The sequence below is a fragment of the Pagrus major genome, chromosome 21, assembly GCF_040436345.1.
Source record: "Pagrus major chromosome 21, Pma_NU_1.0".
Lineage (NCBI taxonomy): Eukaryota > Metazoa > Chordata > Actinopteri > Spariformes > Sparidae > Pagrus > Pagrus major.
Window position 1 is genome coordinate 24,206,763 of NC_133235.1, and position 19,242 is coordinate 24,226,004.

General features: G+C 42.0%; 1 protein-coding gene across 1 annotated transcript; it reads left to right on the forward strand.

The window, feature by feature from the left end:
• The first annotated feature begins 14,995 nt into the window (after positions 1-14,995).
• LOC141017061 (uncharacterized) lies at positions 14,996-18,529 on the forward strand. The gene is made up of 9 exons (XM_073491680.1): positions 14,996-15,068; positions 15,203-15,310; positions 15,413-15,568; positions 15,647-15,754; positions 15,971-16,102; positions 16,273-16,389; positions 16,546-16,734; positions 16,842-17,125; positions 17,204-18,529. Exons 1-9 carry the CDS (start codon positions 14,996-14,998, stop codon positions 17,462-17,464), a joined length of 1,428 nt encoding a protein of 475 aa, XP_073347781.1. The 3' UTR covers positions 17,465-18,529.
• Positions 18,530-19,242: the final 713 nt, after the last annotated feature.

Genomic DNA, 19,242 nt, shown 5'->3' on the forward strand with positions numbered 1-19,242 from the left:
ATTTATTGCCAGAAAAATGACTTTTGATAGTTAAGTAGATTAAATATAAGATCGTTTTACTAAAATACTCTTGGGTGTCTTTCACTTGTACCAAAGTAATATTTCAGCACAATATCTTTACTTTTATGAATGTATGTCTTTTGGGTACTTTTTACAACACTGGTTTACAGTATAAAGAATATGTATAATTCACAGAGATAATCCAAAAGTCAGATGTGGAGACTCGTCAATATAATCAGCAGTCTTCATATTAGCGGAACTTACATGCATGGTATCCTCACTCATCCCTTCATTATAAAATGTATTAACAAATCTATTCGACATTTATTGTTTGATTTTTATCTGAAAACTATCCGATTTGGGGCAGAAATACAAACTGCTTTCATCAGGAGAATATGTCCTACATGTCACTGCACCCTGATACAGAAAATAAATAAATTAACTGTAAACATTTCTGAGGTATGTCTCATAAACGTTGCTGACATTCACTTCCCCAACTTTAATTGTATTTACCTGAAGGTAAACACACTTCATGCATGTTTAGTCAGACACTCAACACATCTGCATACTTTCATTCCAATGTGTAGACTGTATAAAAACTGACCTCCATGACACTTAGAGGCACACACACAGGCACAAGGACTGTGTGTGTCACCTGCAGTCTGATGAGAGTTTGGGTAGACAACATTCTCATTACTTTCCATCTCTGAGGAGAGTGGACTTTCAATGAGAACAACATTACGAGCTGATGTGCAGCACATTAACAAGCTGAATTGCCTTTCTTTCTATTTCAGATTGAATGTTCATGAATAAAATTATTGCATCACATTCTGTGAGGGTTGTAACACGTTGGCAGCAAACCAGAGTAATGAGACTGGAAGTGTTTTTGCTTTCACTGCACGCACTGTTTTCGTCATGCACTTTATATAACAGTCATTTATGGTTGTGTGAAGGCTTCCATTAGCTGGGGCTTAATCAAACTACAGTTAATTCATTGTCATTGTTACATTCACAGGTTGATCCTTGTCCTGGTCATCTTGGTGCAGCAGCTAAATGCAGTAAGACCTTCTTGAGCTTTGCATGATCTCCACATGTGTCTAGTTTCCTTGCAGGTGCACTGACTTCCTCCCACATTTTAAAGATCGGTTAATTGGCGACGTAAAAAATGGCTGTTTGCCTCAGTGTGTCAGCCCTGTGATGAACTGGCGACCCATTATCAGCTGGAATCTGCTCCAGCCGCCCCTCCGGGGGATAAATTATAGCTGGATATAACCATGCTTTACACTTGTATATGATCATCCTGGTGAGAATAAACATCGCATATACATAGCATTCCTCCAAAACCCAGAGACTCCTTGTAAAAACACAGCAGACATTTCCTGTCCTATCTAAACTGTTAAGTCATCCCACAGATGTCGCCAGAACAGTAGGCCTAATAGATTTAATTCAATTTGCTATAAATAAATTGCAGATATTACATGTTAGAAAAGATTTTAAGACATTTAAGATGTTAATAGTCATTCGCCTCTTTCACACAGTGTGGGGCTAGCGTTAGCTAAATCTAGCTAAAGTTACAATCGAGAAAATGTTAATTGCTTCTGAGGCTAACAAATTGTTAACGTTCATTTTATGTTTGTCTTCTTTGCCTGCCTGTAACCGTCTGTCACATGTTGTGAATGGTTTCCCTTTTTTAATATATTTAATAATTTGCTTTCAATTTTCACATTCTCAGATAAGAGCTTTGTTGCTAACGCTAACTGTGAGTGTGAGTCGTTGTGTTTTTTGACATGCAAATGTTTGGCTACAAGGTAACACTTAAGGGCCTTTAATATTATATTTAATAACACTACACATACATGTGTACATTGTCAACATTTACACATTTACACATTGATATTAATGATATTGAACCTTATCATGGCCAAAGTCCATTCTGGTTAAGCTGAACTGAAGCTAGAAACTATCTTAAAGCTTGTTGTATATAGCTGCTACAGTAACATTGTATATCATTGGAGACGTGCCAGTGTTTTTACTTCACTGAAGTGTTCCCAGGTTGACTGAGTCCCAGTGGCCTGTCCAAGACATAGCCAACTGCTATATGTTTTTACAACTGCTGCGAAAGATAGCCGTGATTGTTTGGACCGAAAGAGAAAGTTGGCCAGCAGATGTGTGGTAGACCTCAATTTCAGCAGCATAAACCTTTCCAAATATTTAGCAAGCTTTGAGAAAACATTTACTAAATGTTTGGGACACAGACATCTCTTGCACTATTAAACTCCCTGCAGCGCACACACGTGTGCACAGAGATGTGTGAATACTTAGCATCTGGACGTGTGAATTCACAGAATAGTTATTCAGCAGGTTGTTAGTGCATAATGGGAGTGATGAAGAGGTGTGAGTTGTCCTTCTCATCAAGGTCAGAGCGCTCATTATTTACCCAAGTCTATGTGAGAACAGTGATTTGTTTAAATCTTTCTAATCAGAAGTGTCTAGTCTCCACAGGGGAATGTCTTCTTTCCCATGGCTAATTCTCAAAACTCAGACACTGGCCCAAACTACAGCCTTATCTGAAGTGCCTGCTGATGCCCTCTGACCTCTGAAAGATCAGTCTCCTCAGCATTTAAAGGCCTGTGGTTTGTCTGTATCTGTTGTTTCAGGGGAGGAATGATGTCCCATGTCAAGGGAGGGACTGCTCTGTATGTCAGTGTCTTCCTGCCAAAGGTGCACGGGTATGATCTCACTCTTTTCAGGATTTTCTACATTAGAAAGATGTTAAGCTTTGGAAATGTTTATATAAATTGTATTCTCTCTAAGATTACTGTTTAGGTTCCCTGCGGCACTAAAAAATTGTTAAATGAGAAACCAGAAATTGTTAGATTCCCAGATTTGCCAGGTGTTGTACCTAATAGCCTTTTTTCAATTAAACCCAATAAGTAAAGTCAAAAATGTAAATAACCCAAAGCAACAGCAAATTCCAATTCCTTGGTTGCTGATATGGTGAATAAAAAACAAAGATATTTGAATGTTTCATCCTAAAAACAGTCTCATTTAAGGTTTTATATAAATGACTTCTCTCTATATAGGGCGCTCCAGGGAAGCCCGGCAAGCAAGGCCCCCCTGGACCAATGGGACCAAGCGGACTGGAAGGGCGATCCGGAGAGAAAGGCAGGAGGGGAGCAGAGGGACCACATGGCCCAGACGGGCCCAAAGGAAGCCGCGTTAGTGTGCATGTTTATGTGCATGTTGTAAGACAGAAATAAACAGAAAAAAAGGACAATATTACCTGCAACTCGACACTATTAAACTGTATTTATTGAAAATAATCCATTGGCTGTGAAAGGGAAAAAAAAGAAACCGTGCGGTGGGTGTCATGCAATCCAGCTGTCGTGACTGAAAAAGTGTCAATCATTTTTACATTTCAGGGTAAGACTGGTGTTCCTGGTTTCCCTGGCCATGATGGTTTGGCAGTAAGTAAACCCATGTTGTAAATTGTATAAACAAACCAGTAAATGACACATACAGCGCTCAGTAATTATTATTATCCCTGAAAGGTGAATCACCCTCTGAGGGGGTTGCACCAACTTTCAAACCCTGTACAGCTAAATGTGGGGTTGATCATACACTTATTTTTCAACAAGCTCCCAAAAGGAATTTCGGATATATGCTTCATAATAACATCAGACTTTTATTTTGACAGTGAATATGTCATTCCCAACTATGTAAATGTCTAGTTCATACATTTAAGAAGGTCTATGGTGCAGTGATTTGAGGCATGTGTCTAGTATGCCCTCTAGTGGACACATCTACATGGATGTGTTTGCTTCTATGCCCGATGCAGCTGCCTCTTCATTACTTAAGTGTTTATGTTTGATTAAAAGCTCGAGTTGTTCATCTTTTCCACTATATAATTATGAAATATTACAGATGCAATATAAGCCCTGAAGCTATGAATGCCATGAACGATAATTTGAGTCAAAGAGGTCATAATTAGGATTTCTCTACTCTCCAATTATACATCACCACCATAACTGTACTATAATATTCAGGGCCACCCTGGAGCAGGCGGTGAGCCTGGTCTGGTAGGAGTAGATGGCTGCAATGGGACAAGAGGTCGACCGGGTGCCCCTGGTATTCATGGTTGGGATGGTCTCGATGGGCCGCCGGTGAGTATAACTCCTGTTCTGACATTTCTGTTGGCCATTATTCAGTCAGGAGTGTGACCTTCTGATGTCCTTTTCTAGCCTTACTACAAAATGTGGGGGTTCTGCAGCACACAATTTATGACCTACGCCGGCATTCAGTGGCAATGAAGGACACGGTGTGACATTTAAATAGCACAGAGATAAGTGAGGTTTTGGAGGTTTGGGTGGTGGCTGGACTGAGTTTGTGTCCTGTCTCCTACCAGCAAATAACTTTTAAAAAACCTTTAACGGTGGTGATCTTTACCTAAAAAGCTGTAACAATTTGGTGAGAATTATGTCTGAATACAAAATACTGTGTCTGCTCTTTTAATTCCATAATCTATTATTAATAGATTTTTACTGTCTCTTCTTGTCAGGGATTACCTGGACCTAAAGGAATGAAAGGGGAACCTTTGTATGATGGTTCACTTGCGGGACCTCCTGTAAGTTCCTCTAGTCTGGAGAAGCTCAGATAATAATGGATTGGGCTTCATCAATGTCAAAACCCATTTCTGTTTGAGCAGTTTCGTAAATTATTTACCATTTACAGTGTCTGTAATCACGCTCATCTTCAAGTCTCATTATTGTTTCATTTTATCGTACAGGGGGAGCGTGGCAGAGTGGGAGAATATGGTCGACCCGTATGTTTTCTCTTCTTATTTTGACAGTAAAGCAGTATATTCTGCTAGTAAATGAATCAGGAATTAAATGCCTTAGATCTTACTCTCTCTGCTTGTAGTTAAGTTCACTCAGCTTCATGTTTCGTCTCTTTAACACTGTGGAATTTCTTTTTAAATCAGGGGAAAAAGGGAGGCATTGGTACTAAAGGCTTCCCTGGCCTTCCTGGACCTCCTGGACTCGAGGTGAAAATGTTTAGATGAAAGAGAAATGTATTAATTTAGCTTTTTTTTATATAGGTTTAAATTAAGACTGTATATTACTGCACATGCTTAGTATGTGGCACTCTATCAGACCACAAATCTTCATGATCTAATTACAAGAAACGCAGTGCTTTACATGTCAAAATGTATGCCTCTGATTCTATTTAGGGCTTTACCGGACCTGAAGGTGCAAGAGGACCACCAGTGAGTAACCTGCTATACAGTCTTTACCAGTTCATGCATTCACACACATCCACACAAACACAAGACCGTACTAAATGTGTGGTTGTTCTGTAGGGCGACCCTGGAGGATCACTGGCAGGCGATGTAGGCGACGATGTAAGAAACCGTCTTTGTCTTTGGCTGCTTTGCACTGAGGTTTTTGCACTGTCTGTGTTGAGATAAAAGTGTGTGTGTGTGTGTGTGTTACAACCCTTGCAAACATCTTCACCCTTTTTATATCCTGTTCCAGGGTGAGCAAGGACTACCTGGCCCACAAGGACCAGAAGAAGTCATAGAATTTCCTCCAGACTTTCTTCCACCCAAAGGTCTCAAGGTGACGGAAAAATCATTTTTAACTACTACACAGACAAATCCAACTTGATTCATGTCTTAAAGGTTTTCAATCAAACTCTAAGTCCTTTCTCCATGCTGAATTTTTTCATCATTTTCTGTTTTGCTTCTCAGGGAGAGCAAGGCCCTCCTGGATCATGTGGACCGAAGGGCATAGGCGTAAGACTGCAATCCTGTCTGTTAGAATACAGGTTTGTCTGAGAGTGACAGAAATGTATCTGATTTGCATTTTCTTCCTCATCAGGGCGGTAGAGGAGACTACAGTCAAGCTATTAAAGGAGAGCAAGGAATCCTTGGTTTTCCTGGACCACGAGTAGGTGACTTAAATCAGACTGCACCATGCTGACAAGCGCATACGGACACATGTTGACATTATGTTCAACCCGACTGTTTCCATCTCTAGGGTCTCTCAGGATTTCCTGGTAGAGATGGAACGCCAGGACCAGAGGTACACCTGTGATATGATAAAGCCATCTTTTATGTTACTACACCTTTAGGTTAAACGCACTGATGTATTTTCAGGGTCTCCGTGGAGATCAAGGACTTCCAGGTCTCATTGGAAGAACTGGGCCAAAGGTGAGCATAAACATCTGCATCACCATTTAAACAAAATGATGTCAGATGCAAAAATAAGCTTGAAACTTGAAGGACTCTTTTCTGATGACTAGATCTATATTCTCCAGCAGGATAGATGCTTGCTGGCATCTTTGTGACTTAGACTCCTCTCATATTTAATTGTATGTACATCAGTAGCATTTTCTTTTACGACTATGGTTTCCTTCTCTGTCTTTGCATCCGACAGGGTTACCAAGGAGATCCAGGTGCCCCCGGTCCTACGGAATTTCTTGATGGAAGTGATGTCAGAGGTGAGACCACAGGAGAAACACTCTCGTAACTGGTCGAGCTCCGTGTGGCCACTGGCAGCACTATCATGCTGTACATTTTTTATATCTAACACTCATCTACTGAAGGGATGAAGGTGGCTGTGGTCAACTTTAATTCATTTCAGTCACCACAGATTTTAAAAAAGCGTCACAATGTAGAAACGTCTCAAACCACTTCTACAACATAATCCACTTCTCCACTTCATTATTTGTGATTTGTTATGTTCTTTTCCGTAGACTTCGGCTTACAGTGCTCTGGCTAGCTGGAGCTGTTTTTAAATGTGCTTTATAAATAAAAATAAACTGAAACTTAGACTATTTATTTGTATGTTCTCAGCAATTATATTCTAACCAAATTATGGCGAAATACACTGAATATCATGTGAGTTAATAGACAACCTTAATTACTGTAAGAGAGTGATTAAGATAACTTTTTCACGGTTTCATATCTGTATTTTTTAGGTGCTAAAGGTGACCGTGGGTTTCCTGGAACACCTGGACCCCCAGGTGACCTTGGGGTCATGGGCCTGCATGGACCTCCTGGCCCACCAGGATTAATAATATCAGGTCAGAGTTCAACCTTTGTCTCTGGTCTCTGACTTTATATCACTGATTATATCTGTTCTGCCCCACCCTTAGGCAGCCTTATGGGGTGAACAATTTCACCTCATAAAAAACAGCCAAATTTTATTTTGTTTATTTACATAAAGAAAAAAAAACAACTAAGACAAGACAACAAATGAAAATCCCTGGCTGAGCGACATGAAGGCCAGTAGTCCCCACTCCAGAAACCTCTGTCTTCTGAAGCTGTCACAGGAGCTTATATGTACTTCCTCTCCCACACCAGGTGTACCTCATTGAGCAATCAGGGCAGAGCTAGCAATGACAGGAGGGGAGAAGGGACAAACAGCAAAAACACATACAGCTGTAACAATATCACTCTCTCTTGTCAGGACTTGGTCTATTAGTTTGCTTTGTCCTCCACCACTCCTATAGCCAATCATAGTTCTCCTCAGCAGTTCATTATTGCCACAAGCAGACTTCATTTCATATTAGGGCATGGAAAAAAAAAACGCTGTTCGCTCCAGGCAGAGAAAATACCAGTTTCAAAGCCAGGCACATTACCTCTAGGAGTTACTTGCAATGTTCACACCTCTCTTACAACCTATGCCCACTTTTCTCTCTTGTCTCTTGGCACATCCCTTCAATCTGACAGCGGTTCATGACTGATGTGGTGCTGTTGCAGTTCTATAAATCAAACTCTCGACTACATCTCTGAATGTAGGATTCCCAGGCCTTGATCCAAAATATTCAGTTCTCTCTCTGTTTCACATCAAAGGTCCCTGTTTTTACAGTTAAAAAGTATTTGTTTTGGTCCAACCTTATTTGAAGTTTCACATTGTCCCTCACCCCTTCCTAGAGGAGCCGGGTCAGCCTGGTCCACCAGGGCCACCTGGTCCCAAGGGCTACAAGGGAGAGCCAGGAGGGTTTGTTAACAATGAAATCAATCCATTTCCGGGAGCAAAAGGACCTAAAGGACACATTGGACCTAAAGGTGTCCAAGGACCCCCAGGTCGTTCAGGTATATCAGTACTTACTTCATATTAAACACATTAAACACAAAAGAGTTTTATATACGTGGTAGTCACAAATCGTAACTCTTGCTTGCTTGTTATGTGTTTTTGCACATGTTCATTTGTATGTGGACTTACCTTCTGGTTTGTGTGTGTGTGTGTGTGTGTGTGTGTGTGTGTGTGTGTGTGTGTGTTGAATGTGGCATAATTGATGTGATCGGATCAGGATGTGGAGGTGAGTTCTCAGTTACTTCTGATGAAAGAATTTCACTTATTTCAATACTAATTTTGCCATTAAAAGTACTTGCAGAAGTATTTTAACTTATATTGGCCTTGACTGATGTTTGTGGCTGGTCGATCTACAGATTACTACTGTGAGCCTGGTTACCCAGGAGACGCTGGTGATATAGGGCTCAGAGGATCTGATGGAAACAAAGGGCTCAAAGGAATCAAAGGTGATCTGTGACTGTTTGTATGCATTCGTTGATTCCAAAAAATGGCTTTCCATGCGACACTTGAATTGTAGCTATCTAGTTGTGCTTTCGGTTATTACAAAATACAGTTTGGCAGAGAAATTAACACACATGCACCTGCAGTCATATACTCGCAGTAACAGTATATGACAGTTGGGAGGACACTAACACTTTACATGAGTAATCTAGAGTAACAAGTGCTAATAGCGTGATTATATTGTTGAATTTAGTTTATCCCTGGCCATTATTCGAGAACTGGCTTTTATTTGACTCTTGTTTTTTATTCGAGGAAACACGGTATGTGTTGTCATACAGTATACAAATGTGTTGCATTTTAGTCATACAGTATTGACATCTGTGTCTCCCACAGGTTGCCCGGGGGAATGTGCATGTGGGTCTGGTGGGGGAAGGACAGGACCCCCTGGTCCAACTGGGTATACAGGACCCCCAGGGTTACCTGGAGCTCAAGGACTAAAGGGAGACCCAGGACAGCAAGGAGATTACGGTCCAAGTGGATCACAAGTAAGGACGGCAGGACCCCGACTATATAATTAAATCAAATTCTCTAAAAAGTCTATCATTCGTCATAGCCACAGAAACATAGTTTTTTATTGGATTTTTGTTTTCTTGCAGGGCTTTCCAGGAATTCCTGGTTTAAAAGGATGGAAGGGTCAAAAAGGTGACGCTTTTGTAGCAGGTGTTAAAGGTGAGTATCTGCTAAAGCCAAACCTTTATTCTACACAGTTGTAAGTGCTTAAATGGGAAATATTGGATTGGGGAATTTTAAGTCAATATTTTTCACTACACAAACTCAATCATAGTGCATTATATTCTGCACAGTCTGTTTGGTGAAACAGTAGCTTTATTCTGTAAAAAGCTGGATTTGTCTGGAGGTAACTTTGTACTTTTATCAAATAAGAAAAAAATTATCTTTGTTTTATGCATGCCTATACCAAGGGTTGAGCCCTATGTCTTTTTTTTCTATATGTTGGTGAAAGGTGCCAAGGGTGACAAAGGAGTCCCTGGACACTCTGGTCCTCCTGGAGTAACAGGTAGTCCAGGACAGGATGGCCTCCCTGGCCCTGAAGGAGACCCTGGACCACCGGTGAGAGTGTACATTTTAAGTATTATAAAAATAATTAAAGGAGCAAATGGCATGATTAATCTTTTAATTATACCCGCTTAATTATTCTGTAAAAATGTTCCACTTTGCTAGACGCTGTTTTCTGTTCTGGAATTATGGTATCAAATTTTTTCAGGGTGCTGGATATGTAGGAATACCTGGTCCCAAAGGTTATCCTGGTGCTGCCGGACACAAAGGGTTTCCAGGGCTTCTAGGCCCTCCAGGTCCTGCTTTCCCAGGCTCAAGGGGGGCAGCTGGACCTAAAGGAACTCCAGGATATCCTGGCCAACCAGGAGTTCCCGGACGACCAGGCCCTCCAGGTCAGAGACTGTGTTACATCCAGGGATTCTCTCTTGATGTTTATACACCTCTTCCCACATTAAACCATGGGCTTGAAAAACATATTGTATCTGTGTCACCAGGTGAAATCGAGATCTGCTGTCATGAAAAAGAAATTGGACCACCTGGTCCTAAGGGTGAGCCAGGTGCACCAGGTAAGCCTTACAAAAAAAACATGCCTCCAGGTACTACAAGTGTTACATCTATTTGTCGAAGGCGCTTGCTACATTGTTTGTTGGCCAGTACAAGTACCATTATCATTACTGCTACAAGATGTATTTGTAAGCTATTTGCAGAATTGGTCCGAAATACTGTACTAGGTAGGGGGTTGGCGATATGGCACTTAAACAATATCAGACTATTTCTGCAACAATAAGATAAAATACTGAAAAACACTTTTGGTTTAGATCTCACAATATTTCTTGAGCTCTCATCGCAGAATTTTTAACTCTCCTTGTACTCAACTGATTGGTTCTCTGTTTGAAGGGGTTAAATAAGTTTGTTGTATTGCCCCCCTTACATAATACGGTATGATGTCATGGTTTATGAGCCTTGAAACATTGGCGGCCCATGTTGCCGTCGACTTGAATTTTCTTTTGCCCCCTGTAGGGATTCCAGGTGATCCAGGAAGAGACGGTCAACGGGGACCTCAGGGACACCAAGGTCCTAAAGGCCTGAAAGGAGATGACAGTAACGTTGGAAGGATTGGACCTTCAGGTACAATGAGCGTCTGAAATCTTGTTAAAGGAAAATGATGCACATTTCTTTTTAAAGATTTTATTCATTGCAGCTTTTGGATCATCAAGCATCCACGCTGAAAAAAATCAATTAATTAAAAAATAAAAATTAATTGATTGTACAATTAGGAGGGTTGTTTGTGTACTTAAAGGTCTCTCTTATTTGCAAAAGGACCTCAAGGTCTAATTGGGGATCCAGGTGACCCTGGTCCCCATGGATTCAGTGAGGATGGTCCTCCAGGCCCTTCTGGGCCGCCAGGACACCCAGGCAGAAAGGGTGCACCAGGCGATGTCTTCTCTGCCAGGCCAGGTCCTCCTGGCCCACCTGGCCTCTCTGGGGCTGTGGGGCCCAAAGGACCTCGTGGCATTCCTGGAAGCCCTGGGTCTTCAGGTCAGTTACATCTATTTTTAGGTATTTTAGGTGAACTCAACAGATATTCTTTACTGTATTTGGAATTGGTTGTCCAACTATGCCTCTGAATTACATGCGTACAAGGCCAACCAGGACAACCAGGTTATAAAGGACAGCCAGGAGTCATTGGTGACCCTGGAGACCCTGGCCCCCCAGGCCTTCCCTGCACTATATGTGACCTGTTTGGACCTCCAGGACCTCCTGGACCTCGAGGAAATCCTGGACTGATCGGAATACCAGGTGAGCAAATGGCAGCAAGCAAAATTTTGGATGTCTTGTTGTCTTTCTAAATGATCCTTTACCTAGTAATTTAGTTCATTCACAAATGTTTTGTTGCGAGGCCACCATCTAACCATCCATAAATATGCAGTATTTCTCCCATTTAATTTTATAATCTCAAATAGGCTACTATGGTCAGAAGGGTTTCAAGGGAGATATAGGTCTACCTGGTCGTGGACGGATCGGTCCACAAGGTTTCCCTGGCCCTCCCGGTTTGCCAGGCCCAGCTGGAGCAAGAGGCACCGCTGGCTCACCAGGAAATCCTGGTATAAATGGCTGGCCAGGACAAAAAGGTAAAACCAATAAGTGTTTGCAGTGTTTCAATAAGAAACACTTTTGTGAAAAGCATGTTTTTATTTGATGTCGAATCTTTGATGTCAACAATCTGACAGGTGCTTGTTTACACTGTCCAGTCAGTTAAGTGCATATCCTATCTAACTTACACACCTGAGCTGGTTAACATGCTTGTATTAACTCAATCAGCTGTACCTGCATCCCTGTACACACTATCTCCAGACCCTGACAGTGATCCCAACATACAATCCCAACATTTCCTACCAGCACCAACATCCTACTCCAAGCCTGTCACTGACCAAATGTACTGCCCAGGCATTGCTTCATATTTCTAGTCTGTCCTGATTTAAATTAAACCTTCCTTTCAATTCATCTAGGTGAAAGGGGGTACGCTGGCAGGACTGGGGCTTCAGGTTTACCAGGTCCTCCCGGACCTCCGGGACCTAGAGGTAAACAGGGAGAGAGAGGCTTATATGGTCACCCAGGTGTCTCAGGATACCTAGGACTGCCTGGTAGTAAAGGTAAGTCCCACATACCATGTATCTGATGCTGTATTCAGTCAAGTGCTATGGCCTAATGTTTTTTTTTTATATATATAATTGTAGATATTTAGCTAACAAGAATTTGGTTTGGTTTCTCAGGCCTGTATTTGTAATAATCAGTCAGATTCAGATGTGTGCCTAGCAAGGCAAAATACACAATTTAACCTAGAAATATAGCATAAACAAGATAAAAGCCATTTCTAAAGCAGATAGCCTGTATACAGCTACAGTAGTGGCTACGTATCTACAACAACAGAACAAAAGGATGAATGAGGAAGGCAAAAAGATAAACCAGCATATTTTATCTTTTGTTTAGGTTATTGAAAAATACTTTCGGTGTAATTTATGAATCAGATTGGCAAACATTTCATCTTAACTCTCATCCATTCAGGTAAACGTGGTCCACCTGGATCGCCAGGACCAGCGATGATCGTGAACGTAACAAAAGGCCCATCAGGACTTAAAGGAGGGCCAGGGCAAAAAGGGCAATCAGGATTTGAAGGCAATGGAGCTGTCACTTAACTTCTTGAATCTTTTTTATAAGTTGTATATGTATTTATGAATTCCATGCACTTCACTGCAGAGACATACTATAGATTGTGGTAAAACAGTAAACAATTACTTAATTTTTATTTCGTTTTGTCACTTACAGGCTCAAGGGGCCCAAAGGGAGTGCCAGGTGATTCAGGGCGTGACGGACTGTCTGGTCCGCCAGGGCTAAAAGGCACCCCTGGAGCTCCAGGCAGGGGAGGATTACCAGGACCTCCAGGGTACACCGGGATCAAAGGTTTCCCTGGTCCAAGGGGATATGTTGGACATGTTGGAGATCCGGTACACAATGAAGCTAATTTATTGTCTTCATCATTTTAGAGACAGCTTCTGTCTCTGCGCTCAGTTTCTTATATCTGCCCAGTAGATACAGTAGCTGGATTAGGTTTAAGGCTAGTCCAGGATTGCTTGTGTCATTGTCTGCCCTTGAATATAGTGTATACTGTATATCAGAGGGCTTTACTGTATATAATATATGTCAGTCTGAGAAGTAATGTTAAACAGTTTGAATGTGTTGGTGTCTATTAAAGGGCGATCTAGGATATAGAGGGCAGCCAGGTATTCCAGGTTTTCCAGGACTTCCAGGACCCAAGGGTGAGTCAAAAGAGAAAGAGGTCTTGTTCACAACAGGATGTGAATTTACAAACAGATTGAATCATTTACAATTTATAGGATTACAATTTAAGTAAGAAAAATATTTCCTGTGTCATTCAGTCAGACTGAATCTTGTGAAACTTGTTCAAATCTGTTCCAGGTGAGCCAGGACTTTTTCATGGACAACCTGGTCCACCTGGACCCAAAGGACTGCCAGGGGAGGATGGACCCAGTGGTGAGTTAAGAAAATGCAGCACTCAACAGAGACCTAATTATTTCAAATGATGACAAGGGACTAGAAAAAGTTAAATCTATATATAATCTATGAAATATACTGTGAGTAGATGTTTAACTGGAAATAAATATATATCAACATAATAATTCCCTCGAGCACCCAGAGGCAGTCCAGGAGATCCAGGTGACCCAGGACCTCCGGGAAGCTCAGGACAGCCTGGACAACGAGGCATTCCTGGGGAACCAGGAAGACAAGGAGTACCAGGTGATATCCAGTGAACGAGAGAAGTCATAGACTGTAGAAATAATTTTAAAAATGGATAAATGAAGGAACAGTGTTGCTATTCACCTGTGAACTTTGGAGGAATAACAACTTTCACTTAAAGTGTCATTCATTGACAATAAACCAGCTCCAGTTTTCCACCATCTTTAAATTTAGATCCAGTGTTGGTTTGAGCTATTTTATCTGCGTGTCTTTACAGGCTTCCCTGGGCCTCATGGCCCGACAGGTCGTCCAGGCTTTCCAGGTGTTCCAGGTGATCATGGCGGTCCTGGACCAGCAGGCCCACCTGGACCAAATGGGCCTCAAGGTACTAATGTAATGTTTCTCCCACCATTGGATAGGCAGGGTACAATATGTGGAATGTAAGTGTCTATTGTGTTATTTATATTGGCATGTATTGACTATCACTTGAATTGAAGTCAGTGTTAAATGAGTTTTAAACTGTTGCTGCCGATAGAAAGTCAGAAATGCAGGTGATTAGATGTGGACAAATAAATAATGAAGGCTGTATTATTAACTGTTCTATTATTGTAAGTGGAAATTTAGAAGATGTGGAGAAGAGAACGGAAAAGATACCATAACTAGAAAGGCACTGAGTAGAGCGCATACCTCCGCCAAGGCCTAATAGTGGCCTTTAATTCAATCAAGCCTAATCCAATTGCTTTTGAGTGCTGAAGACACCCAACAAGAATAATCTTATGGTGTGTTGTGTTTTTATGTTAAGGGCTCCCTGGACCACGAGGTCTGGATGGACTGGATGGGCTGAGAGGTCCAAAAGGAATAAAAGGAGCAAGTGGTAAAAGGATACAAATGTTCATCTTTATTTTCAATGTAATTTAACTGTATAGAATTGTTCTTGTTCTTGTTTGGTTTCAGCTGAGCCCTGTACTTTCCCTTTAATTTATTCATTAACTACACAACAGCACAACAGGGCATAACATGTTATGAAATTTTACTCACTTAAATGTACTCATTTTTCATTTCAAGGCACAGGTATCCCAGGCCCTCAAGGCCCAGATGGTTTTCCTGGAGTCAAAGGTCACATGGGCCGCCAAGGGCCTCCAGGAACCACCTTTCCTGGGCCGAAAGGCCAGAGGGGCCCACCTGGCGACACAGGTATCATATCTATTATTATCAATAGTGCATCTACTTCATCTGTCAACTTCAGTTTGAGTTATTGTCTCTTTACAGTGGTTGCTGTTCCATACTCTGAGATAAAGTATTAAACTTTTCTATATTTCTTCACTCAGGTCTTCCCGGTTTCCCAGGTGAACCTGGTTACCCTGGCAAAGATTGTCAAGGGCGTACGGCACAACCCTGTGGAGATGGTGGTTATGAGGGGCCTCCAGGACCCCCTGGTGCGTGTGTTTCTATTTATGTTCATCTTTTCATCTATGTTTGCCACATTCATTGTTGTGCGGGTATCCATCCACAACTAAGATTTTAAGTTGGGTTTTTAGGTCATCCTGGGAATCCGGGCCCTCCAGGAAGGACTTTTTTCTACAAAGGAGACCCCGGCCAAATTGGCCTCCCTGGGTCACTAGGTCATAAGGGAGTAAAGGGCCTTCCCGGACCTCCTGGATCTCCGGACCATCAAGGCTACACAGGACCAAAAGGTAAGACAGCAGCTGCTGCAGTTTTGACAGCATTTTCATCCGTTTAAATGTGATCTAAATATTGTGGCACTTTGACAGGTGAGAGGGGTCCTGCTGGTCCGAGGGGTTATACAGGATCCAAAGGTCAGCAAGGTGCCCCCGGGCCTTGGGGTCGCAAGGGAGTGACTGGCCCAGCTGGAGACAAAGGTGAGCGTCATCACAGCTAAGAGATAGGCCCATAGATTTACGACAATATAAGGGAGCAGTTCTCTGGTGTGTGTGTGAGAAAATATCTTAAGAGTCTTTACATTTTTAGTTTCATTTTCATGAGTTTAGATTTCATTCACATTTATTCTACACTAATGAAATGTTGTGGTATATATTACTGCTGCACAAGGCAATCAATGTATTACGTTTTTCTAGGTGCAAAAGGTTCTCGTGGTGAAACCATCGGTGGACGCCCAGGGCCGGCGCCCCTGGGACTCTTAGGACCACGTGGTTTCCCAGGACCTGCAGGATTCATTGGCGATGTGGGTCCACCTGGTACTCCAGGACGTAAAGGCAAGAGAGTCTATTATATTCTCTGTGTATTTATGTGAATGTTTACACTCTGTTGTCTGTGTCTGAATAAATCAGTGTTGCGTGTGTGTGTTTCTTTTTTATCATTCTCAATTGCTTGAATGTGTGTGTGTGTTTTTGCCCTTGTTTGTATCTGTATGTTCCAGGTGAGAAGGGTCCTCGAGGGTCAATGGGCCCCCCTGGCGTGACGGGTCCTCCTGGTCTTAATGGTCCAGTTGGAGACCCGGGAGATACTGGCCAAATAGGATTTGTTGGACCTCAAGGTGAGTGATTAGACACAGTCACGTAACCTTTCAGGATTTGGGCAGAATGGCCAAAATGAAAGAAGTCAAAGAAACTGCCAGTTGAGACACTGAGTTTATTTACACAGGCCGGGATAAAATTACAAATATTATTCCTACAACCCCTTCGTCCTCCAGGTATCCCTGGTCCACCCGGTGATCCAGGTCAGCCAGGCTCTAGGGGGGTGTTGAGGTCAGGCTACCTCCTGGTTATCCACAGCCAGTCAGTTCAGGTGCCACGGTGCCCTGATGGCAGCAGTCAGCTTTGGGTGGGCTACAGTCTGGTCTACTTGGAGGGACAGGAGAAGGCTCACACTCAAGACCTGGGTAAGGGTCTGCAAAAAAAGATTTTTTTCCCATCACTCCACAAGTTTATATTGTAAACGAAAAAAACCTTCTTCCTTTTTCTCTTTTACTCTCTCTGTTTCTTTTAGGCCAGGCCGGCTCCTGCCTCCCTGTTTTCTCCACCATGCCTTTCTCCTACTGCAACACAGCCGCATGCCACTACTCCAGTCGCAACGACAAATCCTATTGGCTCTCCACCACAGCTCCTATACCCATGATGCCGCTCTTCGGCCAAGAGATTAGATCCCACATCAGCCGCTGTGTGGTGTGCGAGACAGTCGCCCCCGCGGTGGCATTTCACAGCCAGGATCACGAGGTCCCCGCATGCCCACGTGGCTGGAGGAGTCTGTGGACGGGATACTCTTTCCTCTTGGTGAGTGTGATTAAAAGGTTGTGAACATGAAAGGAAAAAGCTTGTTGACTTACTGAATGTGCCTTTTATTTCCTTCAGCACACAGGGGCAGGTGATGAGGGTGGTGGCCAGTCTCTGACTTCTTCTGGGAGCTGCCTCAAGGATTTCCGGGCTCACCCCATCATAGAGTGCCAGGGCGCACGTGGTTCCTGTCACTACTTTGCCAACCTCTACAGCTTTTGGCTGACCACCATTAGTCCGACAGAACAGTTTATCATCCCGAGACCTGGCACCATCAAGGCAGTCGAGGACCAGCGCAGCAGGGCCAGTCAGTGTCACGTCTGCCTCAGAGACCGATGAGGAACCTCACGTCACCTTTAGTTGTAACTTTTAACCCTTTCAAGACATTTTCGATTCCAGTTCTGATCACCTCTCAGGGTTATAGATAGATTATATTTGGTGACAAAAAATGCAGCTTTGTGATTCATTTAGTTTTATCTGAGAAACGTTTTTTTTTTATAATGTTGCTATCAATTTATCTTTTTTCTGTAATTATTTCAATAAGGTGCTATTGCTAATAATGAAAGTGTTTGATAATTGATCAATTGTACATTCAAGATCCTCTCCACACATGTATAAGGGCATTCAAAAGATTTTATAATCTGTGTCTGGTGGTTTTTGCAGGGAAAAAAAGGGTAATTGCCCCCATTAAAATCCTAAAGGTGCAATATGTAAGAACTTTAGATTACAACATTAAAACATTAAAGCTGCTGTAAGCGTTAGTTTTTTAAAATTGAAAAATAAGTGTTAAATAGCCCTGAGTGTTTGGTCAGTCACCCACATCTCTCCTTCCCTGCAGCAAAAGAGAAAAGACACTTTCTGGTATCCCTGCCCACTTCATCCAATCGGGAGAGAGAACTCCATAAAGAGGTGGTCCTGTCTGCTAGTGAACTCACAGAGCACTCACCTGTTTGCTGCTATATCTGGCGAATACCGCTGCGCTTTCATGAGGTGATGTAAAGAGGAGGGAGGGGATTGCTAACTGCAAAAGGGACAGGAAGTTAGCTAAAACAATGACAATGCTCACAGCAGCTTTAACTCAAATTATCAATAGAGTATGAAGAAAAAAATGTTTTGATTTCACATTAAAGACATCTAGATATTTTGTTGCTCAGACACAGTATCTACTGAAGTTAGCATGCTAACAGTTAGCCCAGGCCTATCCTTTTGCATAATTCTGCTCTGAGCTGGCAGCCTAGACTTTCTAGCTGCACGGCTAGCTAAGACAACTGAGCTAACTAGCTAACGGCAGCTACAGTAGCAGCAGCATTTAGCGGTTACTCTGGTGATATGCTGCTCTATTTGTATTGATTCAACAGGAGGCCAATTCTTACATATTGCACCTTTAAAATGAAACCTTTTCCTTTCCCCTCACTAAAATATTCCAGAATCTGCAAATAAAGATTAACCGCTGGACACGATGTCTCCTGCTTCCATTCCCAGTATATGTGCACTGGGGACTTCCAAGTTTCCACCTCACACTCGTTCATGCTGAATATTAGAACTGGATTTGCCTCCAAACTATTTGCGATGTCGTAGGCCTGTCTCTTAAAATCTAATTTTGAGCACAGAGAAAATTTAAACTGATGAAATGTCCACGTGAATGTGAAAACATCCTTCTTCTCAAACTCTGCGAATGCATCTTTCTACAATTGAAGCTCAAACATTCAACTGTAGGAACAGAAAAACACGTTTATGACTGGAGGGAGACTTACTTATTTTATGCTAGAGCTGAAATCCTAAGTAAATCATCATTTAGGAGGAATATTCAGAAGACGGTTCCATCTTCATCTAAGCTCCTCAATTAAAATGTTTAAAAAGAGTCATTCAGAGTTCAAGAGCTACTACATTTAGAAGAAAACAAAACAAAAAAAAACTGCCTACATGAAGAAATCCCAAGACAGGAGAAAATGAATAATTGCACCAGTATACGGTTTTCCATAGCGGGTTTCAAGTTCATATTTATTTATTTCTCTCAACAGAACCCAAGTGACAATCAGAATACAGTACTTTTTTTCCTCAAACATCTTTTTTCCTTTTCTTTTTTTATTACGCAAAACAAGAGAACACTCAGTGCA